Genomic DNA, 18,980 nt, shown 5'->3' with positions numbered 1-18,980 from the left:
ATGAATAAACTATATATAAACTGTTACCAAGTTTGCCTTCTTATAAAAAAAAAAGGTTTATAATCTTTTATCACTAGAGAAAATTTACAACTATTAGGTACTTGTGGCCCACTGGCTGAGAAGGCTCTGCCCCTCCAGCTTTGTACTAAGCCCTTTCCCAAGCCCCCCAAACTTTATCTGCCCTCTAGGAAGGAGTGAGGAGCCCCCCTCCCACCCATGCCCTTCTACCTGTTGTACACGTCCTTGCTGAGGCCCAGGGCCGACACCTTCACCTGTCTCTGGGCGCTGACCAGGCAGTTCCGAGCGGCCAAGTCCTTATGCACAAAGCGGTTGTTGGACAAGTGTTCCATGCCCAGGGCCACCTGGGTGCACAGGGCCACCTGGAGAGAGAAAGGGGCCTGTCAGAGCAGCCCAGGACGAGGGGTCAAGGTGACCACCCTCACCACAACCCTTGGTGGGGTCCCAAAGCTATTAGGAAGCCCAGAAGCACAACAGCCTCAGCTTCCTTCTCTGTAGAATGGGAGTAATACCTGTACCTCCCTGGGTTGCTGAAGACTGAATTAAATGAAATAAAGTGCTTGACACCTCTCTGACGCGCAGCAGGTGCTGGATAGGTGAGTGGCACATGGGGCTGGGGACCTACAATTAACCACTTGTTGAATGAAAAATGACTGGGCAGAAATCATAGCTTACATCTTTATGGGTTCTTTTTATTTCACTTCAAAAGTCTGTATTTTTTACTAGTTGTATAAAAAATGTATGTGTGTGTGTATGAAGGTACACGGACACACATGACCAGTTGCCTCCAAGGAAGGGAGAAGTAGGGAAACTTTTGGCTTACATTTTTTTAAATTGTGAAAAAAACACAACCCAACAATGCTAGCCCCCCAGAAATTTTAATCATTGTGCTTTGTCTGTTTTTCATTATGAATATACCATAATTTAATCATTCTTATACCAACAGATATTTGGATTCTTTCCAGTTTGGGCTATTGAGAAAAGTGCTGCTATAAACATTTTTGTAGGTGTACACATGTATGAGTTTCTCTAAGATACCTAGGAGTGGGTCACGGAATATAAATAACACTAGCTCTACAAAATAATGCCTAACTATTTTCCAAAGTATAAGAGAGCTGGAGAAATATTTCACTGATACTCTTTTTTGAATTTTGAGCCACATGAATGTATATTATACATTAAATAATAAATGTAATTATATTAACATTTTAAAAGTATATATTAATGCATTGAACAAATATTAATTGAAATGAAGCCAGGCACAGTGGCATGTGCCATAGCCCCAGATACTCTGGAGGCTGAGGCATTACATATATACGTAATGACCATAGCAATCAGTGTATTACACAGATTAATCATTCTTGAATGTACAAGCTCCAGGGGAGCTTAAATATACACAACAATTTCCATCAAATGAATTTTCATCCTTACATCCAAATAGACCTAAGCAGTTAAAAATATAAGAAAAAATAAGAGCTTTTAGCTATGTATTGACTGAGAAACCACATACAAACCAAAGAATGTGGGAGAAGGAAAGAGGGGCTGCAAGGCTGAAGGAGTGGGGAGATGTTAAAGGCTTGGGCACAAAAGCCCATCACACTTTGTGTACTAACTGCTCTAATCCATTTAAATACTGACCAGTTAAACTTAGCCCTTAAAATATAGAATGTGGGGTAGAGTTTAATCTGGTCGGTCATAACTTTCACCTAAGATGTAAGTCCTTCAGAGTGAAATAAATGCAGAAACAGCTTCATGTTCTTCACCTTGCTTTTCCTAACTGTTTTTAAATGGATTCTACTTAAAAACCAGTCAATGGCACTTTTCTTCACCATCCAAGCACACACCATACCTACCACCCCTCGCACCTTGTTTGTTATCCAAATTTCAGTCATCAAGGAAAGCTTTTAGTCTCATCCTTAGGTTATACCTGGATAACTGGCTTGTCACATGCACATACTTCTCTGCTAGGAGGCCATGCTTGTACAGAAGCTCAGTTCTTCTAGTTTGTTCTTCCACGTATGTACAATACACAGCACTGCTGTGTCAGGTAAAGGTGCACAGTGGAAGATGAGGTATGGGCTCACAGAAAGCAGTCAAATGGAAATCAAAAGGACTTTCTCTGAGTTCCCCTGTATTTGTAGAGGTTAGCCAATAATTTCTTTTTTTTGTTGTTGAGACAGAGTCTCACTTTGTTGCCCAGGCTAGAGTGAGTGCCGTGGTGTCAGCTTAGCTCACAGCAACCTCAGACTCCTCGGCTTAAGCGATCCTACTGCCTCAGCCTCCCGAGTAGCTGGGACTACAGGCATGCGCCACTATGCCTGGCTAATTTTTTTTTTCTATATAGATTTTTAGTTGTCCATATAATTTCTTTCTATTTTTAGTAGAGACGGGGTCTCGCTCTTGCTCAGGCTGGTCTCGAACTCCTGACCTCAAGCGATCCACCCGCCTCGGCCTCCCAGAGAGCTAGGATTACAGGCGTGAGCCACCGCGCCCGGCCAATAATTTCTTTAATTACATCACATGCTTCTCAGTCCATTCCTGAGCTATTCTGTTGTACTTTTCTCTATTTCATAGATCTGAGCAATGGATTGGGATCCCACAACAGAGAAGAGAAAGCCAAGAGTACTTCTGAAATAGTGTTGGAGACCACTGTGACTGTAGGATTATCAGGACAAATGCCGTTCCTATTAATATTTGGATGATAAATTCTTATTGTAAATGCAACCTTGGGTGGTTTGAAGGGGTAATCTGTTGGGAAATGAATTGTAAAGAAAAATACTCCAACCTGATAGGGACTGCCATTTGGCCCCACTATTGTAGCTTGCCAATGGAACGTATCTCCAATAGAACCTGCTGAACACTGTGCTGTGGGATCCTGGGCCAGGTTACTCAAAGGCTTTTCCTCAGCTTTCTTATGCACTGGCCAGTGACAGCCCTGTGTGCCCCACTGCCTCCGCTGGTAGTTTGCTAACTACGATCACAACCTGGTAGTGTGCCATGAAACCAAATTAGTGAATCTCAACCAGCATTAAAAAAAAAAAAATAAGAAAGAAATGGAATAGAAAATATCAGAGGATATATATTATACACATAATAAGGGTATCATTCATGAAACTTTTAATTTTTTAAAATATATATATGTGTGTGTGTTGGATTGTGATGTAAGGTACACTTTTTGCTACTGTGAGTCTCAGTCAAAAAAGTTTGAAAAACAATGGTCTAGGCCAGACATGGTGGCCCATGCCTGTAATCCCAGCATTTTAGGAGGCCGAAGTGGGAGGATAGCATGAGGCCAGGAGTTTAAGATCAGCCTAGGTGACATAGCAAGACCCCATCTCTAAATCTTTTTTTTTTTTTGAGACAGAGTCTCACTCTGTTGCCCTGGCTAGAGTGACGTGGCGTCAGCCTAGCTCACAGCAACCTCAAACTTCTGGGCTTAAGCGATCCTCCTGCCTCAGCCTCCCGAGTAGCTGGGACTGCAGGCATGCACCACCATGCCCGGCTAATTTTTTTTTTCTATATCTATTTTTAGCTGTCCAAATCATTTCTAATTTTTAGTAGAGACGGGGTCTCACTCTTGCTCAGGCTGGCCTTGAACTCCTGACCTCGAATGATCCACCTGCCTCGGCCTCCCAGAGTGCTAGGATTACAGGCATGAGCCACTGCGCCTGGCCTCCATCTCTAAATATTTTTTTAAAAAATGTTTTTATTAAATTAGCCAGGTGTGGTAGCCCATGCCTGTAGTCCCAACTACTCATGAGGCTGAGGCAAGAGCATTGCTTCAGCCCAGGAGCTATGATCAGGCTACTGCACTGCAGCCCGTGAGACAGAGTGAGACCCTGTCTCAAAACAAAACAAAACCCAACAATAGTGGTCTAAATTTGTGCCATGAATACAGTAGTCACTAGCCCTATGTGCCTATTTAAATTTAAGTTATTAAAGGCCAGGCAGGGTGGCTTGCCTGTAATCCTAGCACTCTGGGAGGCCAAGGCAGGAGGATCGTTTGAGGTCAAGAGTTCGAGACCAGCCTGAGCAAGAATGAGACCCCATCTCTACTAAAAATAGTAAAAATTAGCTGGGCATGATAGCTTGCACCTGTAGTCCCAGCACTCGGGAGGCTGAGGCAGGAGGATTGCTTGAGCCCAAGAGTTGGAGGTTACAGTGAGCTGTGATGACACCATTGTACTCTAGCCTGGGCGACAGAGAAAGATTCTGTCTCAAAAAAAAAAAAAAAAATTAATTTAGATAAATAAATAAATTCAAGTTGACTAAAACAATAAAATTTAAATTTCAGTTCGTTAGTTGCTCTAGCCACATTCCAAGTGCACAATAGCCATGTGAGGCTAGTGATGATTATATTGCCATGTACGGATATGGAACATTTCCATCATCACAGGAAGCTCTATTAGAGAGCACTGATCTAAACTACTGCCAGACTTCACACCCAGTGTATTGACTGGCACTGCACTGACACAGAGGTGCTGAATGGAGGACACCATTGAAGATGGAAAAAAATCTCTTCTTGGTGTATTTCTTTATCAAAAGCGAAGACACAAAATCTCTGGAGAGTTTCCAACCAAACATGTTTAACCAGTGAGGAGGGTTAAAGAAGAGGTCAGGGCCAAGGGTGGTGGCTCACACCTGTAATGCTAGCACTTTAGGAGGCCGAGGCGGGAGACCTACTTGAGGCCAGGAGTTCGAGACCAGCCTGAGCAACATATCAAGACCTCCGTCTCTACAAAATATTAAAAAAATTAGCCAGGCGTGGTGACATGTGCCCGTAGTCCCAGCTACCAGCTACTTGGAAGGCTGAGGCAGGAGGATCACTTGAGCCCAGGAATCTGAGGTTGCAGAGAACTATGATGATGCCACTGAACTCTAACCAGGGCAATAGAGTGAGACTCTCAAAAAAAAAAAAAAAAAAAAAAAAAAAAAGGTCAGGCTGGATAGGTTGGCCAGGATTATCAAGCCCCCCAGGGCACAGGGTGGGACACTGGGTTTCCATGGGAAAGCAGAGGCTACACACAAATAACCCCTGCAGTGCCATCCTTAGAATGCTTCAAGTGCCATTGGTGGTAAAAGGACCAGACGACCACTGAAGTGGTCATCATAAATAGGGCCAACTCTATTTCAGGCTTCAATACCTTGGGGCAGGGCCGGGTGCGGTGGCTCACGCCTGTAATCCTAGCACTCTGGGAGGCCGAGGTGGGAGGATCGCTTGAGCTCAGGAGTTCGAGACCAGCCTGAGCAAGAGCGAGACCCCGCCTCTACTAAAAATAGAAAGAAATGATTTGGACAGCTAAAAATATATATAGAAAAAAATTAGCCGGGCATGGTGGCACGTGCCTGTAGTCCCAGCTACTCGGGAGGCTGAGGCAGGAGGATTGCTTGAGCCCAGGAGTTTGAGGTTGCTGTGAGCTAGGCTGATGCCATGGCACTCTAGCCAGGGCAAAAGAGCGAGACTCTGTCTCAAAAAAAAAAAAAAAAAAAAAAAAAAATACCTTAAGGCACTGTCCAGCCTATCTGTAAGTGGGAGACAAAGGCTTTGGTAATGTGCCCTCATCAGACTTGCAATTTTCCCCAGCCTGCTCTCCCTGATCTGACTCACAAGCTAAACAATCTGCTGCTAGTCAAGGAAAACAGAAGAAGGTGGTCAGCATGGTGACTAACTTGCTATCTTTCTAGAGAGGCTCCTGGAAATACTAGCTAAGTGAGGACAGTAAAAGGGAATTCTGTTAGACTCAAGCCAATTAGGCTATTCCTTGCTACTGGGCAAGATGCCATCAGATTCACTGGATTAATTCTCAACTACTGTTAGAAAGACCTGTTCTTTGGTAAAGGCCAGACCTACCCCTTCCTTTCCAACTTTAATACCCCAAGGGCTTGCCCAGTTTCTGGCTAACCCACTGTGACACAACTCAGCTCTTCTTACAAAGGGCATTCTGTTTCCTGCCATGGCATCTGACTGCATAAAGCATGGCCCATCAGGTGTGCTAAGCTGATCCTACCCCCTCAGTGTGTCATTAGCTTGCAAGTGACCCACGGAGCAATCACAGGTTGCAGTTCTCTGCTGTCAGTTCTCTGACATCAACTTATCAGCTACTCTAAAAGGCACTACCTACAATTACGCTAACACCCAGGGCTCGTGTCTTTGATTCCTATCACTATCCCACTGCTATCCTGAAGTCCTCCTGGGGTTCCCCTCAGCCCACCCACACCAACTACGGCACCCTTTAAATACTTAACTTTTCCTCCTTCCATTCCCCTAGGTCCTAGACTATAAAGTAACAGAGTATCTGACTACATTATTAGCACAAGAAAGTAGCCACAAGTTTTAGTACATCTTTCCCAAGAATTTTCATTTTCACAGAATCGCCAGAAGCAATGCTTTTCACACTGCTGACCAAGACCCCCGTGGGTCTTGAAACCAATTTAGTGAATTAAAAAAAAAAGAGAACATAATAGGAAATATCAAGTGCATCAAATTCAGTGTTGTGAAACTTTAATTTTAGTTGTATGTGAGTGTGTGTGTGTGTGTGTGTGTGTGTGTATGAGCACACTAGGTCATAAGTAAAATGCATTTTTTTAAGAGATGCAGGTGTCACTGTTGTATAGGCTGGCCTTAAACTCCTGGGCTCAGGAGTAGCTAGGACTATAGGCATGTACCACCTCACCTGGCTTAAAATGCATTTCTTATAAGGGATCCTAGTCAATAAACATCTGAAAGCCACTAGTTTCCATCAGGGCTCCTTGCATTTTAACGAGCTTAAGAATCAACTAGAAAGTTTGTTCGAAAACTTCAGGCTCTCCACTTTCAAATACTCTGATTCCCTCATTCTGAGTTATGGTCCAAAAATCTGCATCTTTTTAAAAGCAACTTCTCCATCTGATGCAGAATATTGTCCTTGGAGAGTGTGGGACCCAACTTATTAAAGCTCCCCCATCAAATTTAAGATGCTATGGCAAAAAAAGCATGGAAAAAATGTTTAGCAAAGGTGGTGATGAATTTCAGTCAAATAGAGTCCATCAGGTCACATGACAGAGGTAACTGACTTCCTGTCAGCCAGTCGACGTCCTGTCCCAACCAGAGAAACCTACCTTGACTCCCATTTCTCCTGAAGCCATCCCCTTCCTGCCATTCAACTACTTCCTGTCCTTAAGAACTAAACTCAAATGGTTTTCTCTACTAGGAAACCTTCTTTGTTAACCACAACTGTCTGTCTACCTAAGGACATGGATGTCTTCAACATCTCTAATTTATGCCTCCCACTCCCTTTCCATGTCTTACCTATAAGGTACATACCATACTCATTCCCCTAATCTCCCCCGCTAGATCATAAGTGGCCCAAGGACAGAATGCCTGTCAGTTTCAATTTTGCATTACCAAGGGCCCTAAGGGCCACACCTGGCTCAGTTAAAATTGGCTGGCTCTCTGAGTGTCCTAATTTGTGAGCTCTTTGATCCTAAAATCCCACCTAGCTGGTATAGCATGTCACACCCTGTGGCTTCCCTTCTATTGCCACTGCAGGCCGTTCCTGCAGCTTCACAGGGATGGAAGTAAGGCACGCTGTCAGGGGCCCAGGTCACTTACCCTGCCTGAGCCTTAGTAAATTCACTTGCGATGGGAGGGGGCCAGCCTGAAGGGCACAGAGCTGTTTCCCCAGAGAGATCAGGGGGCAGCCAGGGTCCCATTCACCTGACTGATCAGCCAGCCACACCTTTTTGCTCTGTCCCCAGAGGCTGTGACCTGGGTCAGCCTACAAGGCAAGGAATGGTCCCCTGGGAGGGAGGGCCCTAGCAGTCCCTGCCTACCCTGCTCCACACTCCAATTCGCTGCCAGCTTGGAAGCAGAGTGCCCAGTCACGTGGAAGGAAGTGGATCCATTTCAGAGGGGCGAGGATGTGGGTAGAAGAGCCCGAGGGAAGAAAGAAGAGGCTGGGCTGCAGTAAACCTCAGGCATTGGGAACGTATGGGCTGGGGTGGCGGGGGGTAGCAGGCACGCTTTCCCTTCGTCACTGTTTCAACTGAGGTCTGCTCCACCAAGGGGCCCCAGCCAGGGCTCTGTGCCCAGAACAACCTCTGCCCAGAAGGCAGAAGGAGAACCGGAAGGAAATGCTGGGGAGCTCACCGCCCAACTGAGAGTGAAAGGTGAAGACCGCAGAGGAAACCTGGGCAGCCCATTCACAGAACGGTCTTCGGCACTCAGCAGCTGCAGAAACACACCCCGGCCCACGCCCAGCCCAGCAAGTCCCGGGCCCTGGCTGCTTGCTGCTTCTCTGGCTCGGGGCTCGCTGCAGGCGAGCAGGTGTCCTGCTTCAGTGGAAGCTCCTGCTCCAGAGCAAGGTCCAAGAGCAGCTCTTGTGAGTGAACCCAACATAGCAATACAGAGCCACTTCCAGGCTACATGAGCTGGGACAGGTCACTTAACCTCTCTAAGCCTCAATTTCTTTGTCCACAAAATGGGGATAGTAACATATATTTCAGAGGACCACTATGATAATTAAAATAACACATGTGAAGTACTTACCATAGGGTCTGGACCACAGGGAGCTCTCCATAAGTAGCATCTGTATTTCTATGACTGCCCTTGCTCCTGGCCCACCCTGGGGATGCTCTTCCTCCTTCCTTCCCTCCCTGTCCTCACCTTCTGCTTGGTGCTGAGGGGCTGTGACTTCAATTTTTCATCCTTGCTCTTGGAAATCCTCAGGAACTGTTTGAGGTCTCCCTAAGGGAAAAGCCAATCATCTCTGTCAGGTCAGAGCCCAGCCACTGGCTCTACAGCACCAAACCCAGCTGATCCTCACATGGTTCCTGCCCAGGGAGGCAGTGAGCTCTGATCCAACGCCCACGCCAGCCTGGACCCTCTTCCTGTGGGGAAAGTCCACGGGAGATGGAAGAATTAAAAAATATGTAAGAGATGCCTCCTAGAAGCTCTCTCAGTCAGAAAGAGAACTGTTATTCCTACCCTCAGGGGTACCCCCAAACAGGTGGGGTGAAAAAGCCCCTGCCCTCAGTGAACCAAGAGGAAACACAGCCCCCTATCCTTCGTCCTCATAGATCCCTGAGAGGAAACCCCTGTCCTGCAAGGGTTTATAATGTAACAGATAGAAAGGAACAGAGGCGAGCACCAGCAGCAGAAACCAGCATAAAGCAAAGTACTTGCTAATGGAAAGATTGAGAATGACTCCTCCCTCCCCCTCTGCCCCAGAGCTAGGGATTTGAGAAGCAGCAGCTTGAAGACCAAGGGGATCAGAGCCTGGACTAGCTGAGGAATGAAGAGGAAGGGGCAGCTCTGGGAATGACAACCTGAGCGGAGAGGAGAAGGCTGGTGGCTGCACTAACTCTTGTGCCACTTGTGGTTCTGGGGTGCCAGGAAGGGAAGAAGGAAAGCCGGGTTCTGCTAAGTTTATTCTCAAGTGGGGACAAGCCTGGGGGTGGGGGGGTGGGGAATAACACACCAAAGAAAACCAGAGTGAGAACACTGGAAGGCATCCACGCAGTGCCCGAAGTGAGAAGCCCCGGAAGGGCTCAGGCCCAACCCCCAGACAGACAGGGAAGAAGGGGTGCTGACGAAGGAGTAGCAGGCATCAGAGAGCTGGGAGGGCAGGAGGCTGAGCACCTCGAGGTGGCAACAGCAGGCAGGTAGAAGTCTAGGTTCAGACTACACAAGACAAGGTGTCCATGGTGCTCCAGCCCTCGCCCCCAGCCCCATCAGACACTGCCCTGCCCGAGACCCCTAGGTCCCCTGCCCACAGCATACCAGGTCCACATACTCCAGCACCATGTAGTGGGGCTCAGCCTCCCGGCACAGCCCCAGGAGCCGCACCACATTGGCGTGGTTCAGTTTCCCAAACATCTCGAACTCTCTCCGGAAGTCCAGTTGCTGCTGCTCATCCTTGCTCTGCAGGCTCTTCACCAGCACCAGGGTCTCCGCCACACCCTCCTCCAAGCCCTGAGCCTTCGCCAGGAACACCTCCCCAAACTCGCTTTTCCCTGCAGGTGCAAGTCTGGGTCAGCCAGCTGCCTTCACCCAAGTGGGGAAGCCCCTGACTTGGGGGAGGTGCACAGCCTCTCCTGCAATGGGGGGCCGTGGGGGGGTCTTTGCTCCATCCCACGCACCTGGGCTGGGCACTAGCCCTGCGTCTGCTGTGTGACTCCTGCCCCTCCCTGGCCTCCAGTGTCTCCAACAGGAAAATAAAGGGGTTGGACTAATATCCAGCATTTTCCAAAGGGTGGTTTGTGTGAGATTTTTTTGGTGGCCCATGATAAACATGTCTTAATAGTTACATGTTTGAATATATGCTAGGAAAAAATTTATCTAGCACAAACCCATAATTTCTCACGTTTTTTCTTAGAACAAAGCTAACTTAAAAAGAAAAAAGGAGTCAATGCAAATAAAATATCAAGTAAATAATACTATAGGTAGTACACAGGAATGATAAATCTGGTCCGGGGTGTGTGAATGGGGACACTTTGGATGAAAGCCCTACTTATGGTCCCCTCCACCTCTAATATTCCAGGCTGCAGGGACTTAAGAGCCACCAGCCCGTAACCCAACCTCAAGACAGAACCAGTGACCTGCAGTTAAGCAGGGAAAGCTACAGTCAAGGTGACAAACCCAGCGTGGTGATGGGCTGCAGGCTGGCCCGAGGGAAGTGCATCTTGTCACTTGTGCTGTGGCGTTTGTTGGCGGCTGCAGGGCCGGAGCCCAAGCTGGTCAAGGCCACTTCTTCTTGGATCTCTGCTGAGGGCTGCCCATTCTGCAAAGGCCCACCTGGGATGAAGGGGCACAGGAGAGCGTCAAGATGGGACCTGACACTCTGGCCACCAGGGGGACCTCAGTTCTCCTCCTCAGTCCTCCAGTCTGGCTAAGCCGGGTCCAATCACAGTGTTCCACACGAAAGGGTCCATCAGTCGATGAACTGATGGGGCTGGGGGCGGAGGGAAATGGGCAGCCCTTAGCGCAAGACCACTTATTGATGCAACTGTGAAATGGAACAGACTGCGGAAGTCTGAATCGCTGGTCCCTGAACACCATTCCTACATACAGATTTCTGCTTTCACGGGGCCTCCTACTGGACAAAGCTCTAAGTAGGTACAAAGGGGAAATCACAGGAAGGGAGACCCAACCCCTGTTCCAGAACACCCAAGCTGATAGGAGAGACCAGGCAATACCCCAGGAAGCTCCCACTCAAGGAAGGGGGTGGCAGGAGGGAAGCAGACTGCCCGTGGGGGAGCTCCCAGACCAATGGCGGGAGACAAGGTGTGCAACAGAAACATGTATACATATACTAATTATATCTGTGGTTTAGTGCTAAGAGGAGGAAAAGGTAGGAAATCACATGAAGCTGGTCCAAGAGGCTCCAGTAAGGAAGTCTTGAGCCAGGCTGCTCAGAAGCCAAAGCCCTGGGAATTGGCCAACTCCAGGCTTCCAGCTTGGGGTGGGGCAGCCCAAGCTCCCAGATCCAGCACCAGCCACCCATTTCCTGAGTGCCGCAGCTCTCTCGCCCGTGGCTGCGGGAGGGCACCCAGCTCCTGCACAGGGGGATCGCCTCCCGCCTGGGGGTGGGGGGCTCACCATTGAGGCACTCCATCTCTGGCTCCTCGCCCTCTGGCTGCTTCTGCAGCCGCTTGGCTTTGCATCGCTTCTTGCAGTAGAACATGAGGCCCAGCACGGCAATGATGTACGCCACAGCGGCGCCCACCGACAGCCCGATGGTCTGGATCATCTTGTAGGGGAGAGAGCTGCCCGGGCCCTCCGACTCCTCCAGCACGGGCTTGTCTGAGAGACACACAGATGGCTCTGGCCAGGGGGTTGCCAAAGCTTCTCTACTAACCCCTTTCCACCCCACATATATGACAACTTCCCAGACACAGAGACCTGGGAGGGTCACCACTTTTACTGGTTTTAACAAGGGCTAGCAGGTCCTGGTGCCCCACCAATGTCACGGGGAAGGCTCTGAAGAAGATAAAGCCAGTGATTCCTAAGCTGGCTGTGCATCAGAACCCGAGACAGGGGACTCAAATAAAAAACACACCTGTCAGGGCACCACCATAAAACCACATTGTTTGCTAACAAGCTTCCTAAGTGACTTGATATTGTGAGTCAGGCCCTGGAGAGCAGCATTTGGGAACTTCTGGTTTGGAATCCCAGCCATTGCCTGGCACAGCAATGTCTGTAGAAGGGGCTTCCAATGGCTATAGAGAGAGGTCCCAGGAGTCATTAGGGGAACTAAAGGAGAAAGACCAAAGGGGAGACCAGGCAAGATCCCCCAACTTCTACACCCCTCCAATGGCTTCAATCAAGGGGCCTTGTCACTTCATTTTTGTCTGTTTAAACTTCCACATAATACTTTCTCTAGAAAAACAGTTCTGCTGCTAAACCAAAAAAGTTTCAGAATCTCTCATTTAGACCACCTTCACCTTACATAGGCAGAAACAAGTCCCCAGAAGGGAAATAACTCCCCCAAGGGCACAGAGCTGGTTAGCAGGAGAGGCCAGACCAGGAGAGCTGGTTATCGGAGAAGCCTAGTGCAGGGCATTTGCTTCGCACATCATTCTCTCTGGGCCTCCAGGCCAAAGGAACCTTGTCCTGCTGCACCCTGACCTGATCCCATCCACACCCACCCAGAGGTATGTGTGTGGCTGCTGCAGGAGACCTGGGAGGAAGGATTGTAGGAAGAGAACATGCCCCCCCAACACACATGCACACACACACTCTCGAGCCACAGAATGTTAAATAAAAGACAGCCCAGCTCTAAGCAAGGAATCTAAGATACAGCGGAATTCCCTCGCCTACCACAAAAATGGTTTAAGCGCCTGTTGGGTACAAACACTGTTGGGTACAAGGTGAGAAAGAAGTCTGGCTCCACCACGTCCTGTGCAGAACACCCATCCCCAGCCCATACCCACGACATAGAGGGGGGCCTCCGTGTGCTTGATGTTGCAGCTGTTGCCTGCAATGCAGGTGTATCGGCCCGAGTCCTCAGGGGCCACGTCGTGGATCACCAGGGAGCCGTTCTGGAAGATGTGCATCCTGCCGGAAGAGAAGCCACAGCACTGGCCAGGTGCTGTCTGCCTGGCTGGCTCCCGGGGAGACAGGGCTACAGGAAAGGCATGGTGGATGGGGGACAGAGGTGACCCTACCTGGGTCCCAGCTTGGTGGGGTCCAGGATGCGGTCTTTGCCCTTCCACTGAATGAGTGGCTTGGGGTCCCCTTGGGCCTCGCACCGCAGCAGGGCTGTGTGGCCCTGGTACACAGTCGTGCGCTCTGGTTCCACCTTGAAGGTGATGAAAACTGGATGGGAAGAGACCAGGGAGGGACAAGGAGTGGTGAGCAAAGGAGTTGGCAAGGTGCAGACTGCTGCCCCAAAGGGCCTGCCAGCCTGGCCCCAGGGCTCTGCCACGGTCACACCTGCCACAGTGAGTTGGACGTGGGCACGGATCTGGCCCTGTGGCCCATTGGAGGCAATGCAGGTATAGTTGCCAGCATCATCTCGAGTCACCCGAGCAAAGTGCAGGGTCCCGGCGTTGTCTGTCACCCACTCGGGGAGACTGCTCCCATCTGCAGGGGCAACAAAGGGAAATGATGGGATGGACCAGAGTTACATGGCTGGCTGGCAATACCCCCAGTCCCTCACCTCTACTCAAAAACATGCCATCGCTCCTGACCACCCACAGGCAAAGTCCATACTCCTAAGCCAGGTGTTGGAAGGCCCCCATTATTTACTCCTTTTCTAATTTTTCAGTCTCACCCCTCCTACTGCCCTGTGTAACGCTCCACCTCTGCCAAACTGGACTCTGACTGGGCCCAGAATTGGCCTCGTTCTCATCCCACAACCCATCACTCCTTGCTCCTAGAACCTGTTCCTGCTCGGCCACCATCCCAGGCTTCAGAGCCACTCTGAGAGGAAGGCATCTTCCAAGAGCAACTTGTTTGCATTCAGGATTCACTAAGTGTCCTTCCTCCAGACAGCCCGCTGGCCCCACCTGCCGCTGACGGCAGCTCTGACCTGGGCTTCCTCGGTCTCTACCCTGCCGGCTGCCCTGCAGAGCCTTCCAGGCAGTGCATGTAGTCCCAGCCTCCAGAGAGGCTGGGAAAGGAGGGTCACTTGAGTCCAAGAGACCACCCTGGACAAAAGTGAGACTCTATCTTAAAATATTTTTTAAAATAAAGCAATATTGTATGGGGGAAAAAAATATCCATTTTTAAGCCCCACTTCCCCCAGACCTGAGCAGAGAGAGGCCACCTCCTCCTCAGAAACGACAATCCTGCTCTCTCACTCTCACTGTTGGTGGGAATGTAAAAATTGGTCCAAACTTTCAAAAAAAAAATTTGGCAACTTGCATTAAGATTGTAAAAATGTTCATACCCTTTTATACATAATTATTGCATTTCTGGGACTCTTTCCCAAAGGAATTAAACCTAAATCCAGAAAAAAACTTTGGCTTAAAGATGTTTATTGCAGCAATAAAAAAAGGGAGGGGAGTGTTAACAATCCAGATCTCCAACATTCAGAGAATGTTAAAGTAAATTACAGTGAATCCAGTCACTGGAATATTATTATAATCATCAGAACCAATATTTATGTAAAGTGTATAAAGACATGGGGAAATGCTTGATAATGTTAAGTTAAAAATGATATAAAAATACATATGTCCAGCTACATTTTCTATTTCTATAACAAGCATGTCTCAATCATACAAGTTTAATAACCGAAGCTGTATGTACAACTGCTATGTAAAAACAAAAAGATACATGTAGAAAAAGAAATGGACACAAACCCAAAGATGATAAATGGCAGGATTATGCATTTTTTTCCTCCCAAAATTTTCTAGAGGAGTCCATGTTACTTTTATGTTGAAAAGGATAAACTATTTTGGAAAGGGGAAAGGGAGGACTTCATAGCACCGTCTGGATCAAGCCAATCTCTGTTGCCTTGAGTCATCTTACACGTTGTCCGGTGCTGTAATCTGACCCCTTTTGTGTCTGGCTTTTTTCTTTTCTTCCTAACTGGACTATAAATCAGCTCTACACTTCTTGTCGATCCCACACTTCCTGGCGCGGCGCTGGGCACTCAGCTGGCCCTCAGACACGCACACATCTGGCCAGTGGACAGCCCTGCCTGCCCCCACCCCATGCCAGCATAGTACCCACCTGCCCGTATCCACTTAATGGTGGGCTTCTCTCGGCCTGTGGCTGAGCAGGGCACCGTAGCCTCCTTGTCAAACTCCATGCACTGCTGCGGCTGGGGCGGTGGTGTGAACTTGAGCTTTTCTGTTTCAGTAAAGGGTGCGTAGGTGGGTGAAAAGAGGAGGAATTGAGGAAGCTGGATAGCACCCCCCCCACCCGCCTTCGTCTCCTGCCCTGCCAGGCAAGGCGCTCTCCCCAGACATGCTGGCTCACCCAGCACTTGGACACGGGCTTGGGCCTCGATGCTGCCAGCTGGGGTGCTGCTCACACAGCGGTACCACGTCCCATCATACACCTCCACACTGTTGATGCGCAAGGTCCCATTCTTGGAGACCTCAAACCTCGAGTCCTACAGCATACAAGACATCAAGAGCTGTCTCAGAGCCTGAACCCATACCCGTATCTCCCTGGGGGCAGCCTCAGGGGAAAGGGAGCTAAGGAGATGAGCACAGAGGAGAACCACAGGGGGGCATTCCCACACCCATCCACCAGCAAGTCCTCTTTCTCACCTCTGAGATGAGCATCTGGTTTCTGTACCAGATGACCGTGGGCTCTGGTGTGGCCTGGGTCAGGCAATGCAAGTAGCCTGGTTTGCCCTCCTCCATCTGGCTATCTTGGGGCTTCTTCAGCCATGTGGGCACAGCTAGAGAAACAGGAAGGAAACGGTGATGGCTGATTAACAGGTCTGCAAACCAAAGGACCCAACCCCCAAAAATTCTAGTATCCCACTGGGCCCTGAGTTCGGAAACCCCAGGCTGCTCAGGGTATAACGGCAGCAGTTACTCCTTAGGGAAGGCAGAGTCTTTTGAATGTTATCTTAGTTAATTGTCACAATAAACCCCAAGGAGGTATGCAGTCCTTTTTTTTTTTTTTTTTTTAAGAGACAGGCTCTCCCTCTGTTACCCAGGCTGCAGTGCAATGGCACAATCATAGCTCACTGCGGCCTCAAACTCCTGGGCTCGAGGGATCCTCCTGCCCCAGCCTTGTAAGTAGCTGGGACTACAGGTGCATGCCAACACACTTGGCTCATTTTTTACATTTTTTTGTAGGGGAAGGATTTTTTCTTGTAGAGTTGAGGTCTCACTATGTTGCCCAGGCTGGTCTCGAACTCCTGCCCTCAAGTGATCCTCCTGTCTTGGCCTCCCAAAGCTATGATGATGCCACTGCACCCCAGCCTGGGCAACATAGTGCAAGACCCTGCCCCTTAAAAAAAAAAAAAAAAAAAAAAAAAAAAAAAAAAAGCTAGCCTTGATTTCTGATTTCTGTCTACAATCCCCAGCACCATAACATTCATTCTACACAAAGACAAACTACTTAAGCTCCAAAATATATCCTGAATTTGACCATTTCTCACCTCCGCCCCCCTCTGCCTCTGTTTAAGCTCCTTCAACATCTCCCCTAAACTATTACAGTCATCACTAACTGGCCTCCCTGTTTATACTCTTGCCCCTAACATTCTAGTCTTCTCAGGACAGCCAAAATGATCTTCTGAAAAATCAATCTTCTGCTAAAAACACTGCAAAGACACCGCAACCAACTTGGTGTGGTAGACTGTTTGCAATGATGGCTGTAAACAGTCCTCCCATCCCTTTCATCTCTTTGCAATGCGATGTCAACACTTTCCCCATCAAGAGGCAAAGCTTATTTCTCTACTCCCTGGTATGTGGGTGGCCTGTGACTTCCCTTGTCCAATAGAATACAGTGGAAGTGCTGCAGCTTCCACTTTCGCCATCTTGGAACCCAGCCTCCACCTGAAGAAGCCTGGGCTAGCCTGCTGCAGAAGCCACATGAGGGAGACCCAAGGCACCCTAGTCAATAGCCCCAGTCAACTGCCAGACATGTGAGGGAGGCCATTGGGGACCAGCCAGCTGACCATCAGCTGTCTGCAAACACGTTTGAGCCCAGCCAGCAGCACACAGAACTAATGAGCAGTCCCAGTTAAACCCTGCCACAGAGTCACAAGCAAATCAACGGCTGTCGTCTCAAGCCACTACGTTTTGGAGTGGTTTGTTATGCAGCGATAGATAACCGATACACTTGGAATACAAGCCAAAGTCCTTATGATGTTCTTACAAGGCCCCATGAGATCTAGTTTCCACCTCTCAGGGAACCTCAGCCACTCTCACTATCATTTATTCAACTCAAGGCACACAGGCGACCACTGTCCCTCCAACATACAGGTCCATTTCTGTCTCAGGGCTATCACGTGGCTGGTTCCCTCCTTAATTTATGTACCAGCTCAAATGCCACCTTCTACAGAGGTCTTCCCTAAACTCCCCCGGGTCCCCACCCTGTCACTCTCTGTCGCTTTCCCTATTTTATCTTTCTTCATTGCTCTACCGCCACCTAAAATTATATATTTGCTCATTCAGTTGTTATTCTTGTTTGCTTTGTCACCCTGTTAGAATATGAGCTCCACAACGGCAGGGGCATTGGTCTGTTCCGCTCACTGCTGCATTCCCAGGACTGGGAACAAACAGTGTCAGCACAGAGAAGGCACTCGACACATCTCTCTGAGATCTCACTGCTGAACGCTGTCCCAGAGGCAGAGTGGGACCCATGTCTCCAGCACTCAGTGCCTGATCTGGTCCTGCCTGTGTCACCACTCTCTCTCAAATTCCACAGGCCGCCTCCTCGGAGTACAGCGAGGGGCACGCGGCATGGCTCAGTCAGCGTCTGCAGAATGACTGATCAAAGCTGGCTGTTCCCAAACTTGAGCACACGTACGCATCACCAGGAGTACTTGTTAAACACACCTCTGCCTGGTCCCCACCCCACAGTCTGGGTCGGGAGAGGTCAAGTGGGGCCCTGGACTCTGCATTTTTAAAAGCACCCCTAATGGAGCAGGTGGCCCACAGACCCCAGTTGGAGAAAGGCTGACTGTGTAGCTCGTCTTTGCCTGCATGTCACTGTGTGTCCTGAAATCACCTGCTACATGTATTCTGTGGCTTCCCACCCGCATCAGGCGCCTGAGCACGAGAGTGCATATCTGCTGAGATTTCAGTATCCTACCAGGAATACTATCAACACAACTCCACATTTACAAAGCCCTGTTCACATTCAAATCTTTTTCACATCTACTCACTTGCAAAGATGTTAGTAATGTAAAGGTAAGTGGAGGCAGCAGATTGCAAAATAGTTTATATGTGTATGTGTGTGTGTGTGTGTGTGTATTATAGTTTGTATTTCATATCCTTTTAACTTACCATGAAGGTTTGGAACAAGGCGTGGTATAAAGAAATAAATAAACAAATCCCTACACCTGTAGCAAGTGTATACAGGGTTTACCATATGTATTTTTGGTCATATTTATTGCTTTCCCCCCCTTTTTCCCATAATTAATGTGTATTAAAGAAATTCGGAAAGTATAGCAAATCAATACAAAATAAAAATCACCTATAATTTTGTCCACTGTTACCTCCCAAAAAAGAAAAAGAAAAATCTTTTTCATCTACTTCATTTGATCTTTCCAACCACCTAGCAAGGTAGGAAGTAGATTATTGGCCCCATTTTATAGATGAGGAGACTAAGCCCTAGTGAGTGGTCACTCTGTGCATTGCAGGCAGAGTGGGACCCCGGTCTCCAGACTCCTGGTGCATTGCTCTTTCCTCTGCAGACACTTTTCTGTGAGGGCTGTCACCATTTCCTCTGATGCACCCCTCCCGGCCTGGCTCTCCAATGCCTACTCCGGCTCCCCGCAGTTGACTGATTCCCAAGCCTGCAGGCTCAGAGCTGAAAGTGCCTCAGGTGAGCACCAGGGAAGCCTCTG

At 48.7% G+C, this 18,980-nt stretch overlaps 1 protein-coding gene and 1 pseudogene across 4 annotated transcripts in view; both read right to left on the bottom strand.

The window, feature by feature from the left end:
- Nucleotides 1–18,980, bottom strand: part of PTK7 (protein tyrosine kinase 7 (inactive)) — a 59,258-nt gene that overhangs the window by 2,123 nt on the left and 38,155 nt on the right. The window contains exons 8-18 of one of the 4 annotated variants that reach the window (XM_069489046.1): nt 15,721–15,854; nt 15,425–15,560; nt 15,176–15,295; nt 13,433–13,582; nt 13,165–13,315; nt 12,927–13,054; nt 11,597–11,800; nt 10,637–10,792; nt 9,779–10,011; nt 8,663–8,743; nt 229–380 (exon numbers count right to left, since the gene is read on the bottom strand). In XM_069489046.1, the coding sequence (XP_069345147.1) occupies nt 229–380; nt 8,663–8,743; nt 9,779–10,011; nt 10,637–10,792; nt 11,597–11,800; nt 12,927–13,054; nt 13,165–13,315; nt 13,433–13,582; nt 15,176–15,295; nt 15,425–15,560; nt 15,721–15,854 (1,645 nt within the window). The remainder of the gene's footprint in view (nt 1–228; nt 381–8,662; nt 8,744–9,778; nt 10,012–10,636; nt 10,793–11,596; nt 11,801–12,926; nt 13,055–13,164; nt 13,316–13,432; nt 13,583–15,175; nt 15,296–15,424; nt 15,561–15,720; nt 15,855–18,980) is intronic. The other 3 variants (XM_069489044.1, XM_069489043.1, XM_069489045.1) reach the window with 3 other exon arrangements.
- LOC138395580 (ubiquitin-conjugating enzyme E2 D2-like) lies at nt 2,530–7,128 on the bottom strand (annotated as a pseudogene).

The sequence above is a fragment of the Eulemur rufifrons genome, chromosome 15, assembly GCF_041146395.1.
Source record: "Eulemur rufifrons isolate Redbay chromosome 15, OSU_ERuf_1, whole genome shotgun sequence".
Lineage (NCBI taxonomy): Eukaryota > Metazoa > Chordata > Mammalia > Primates > Lemuridae > Eulemur > Eulemur rufifrons.
The sequence above is the reverse complement of the archived record's forward strand: the minus strand, read 5'-3'. Positions and strand labels throughout refer to the sequence as shown.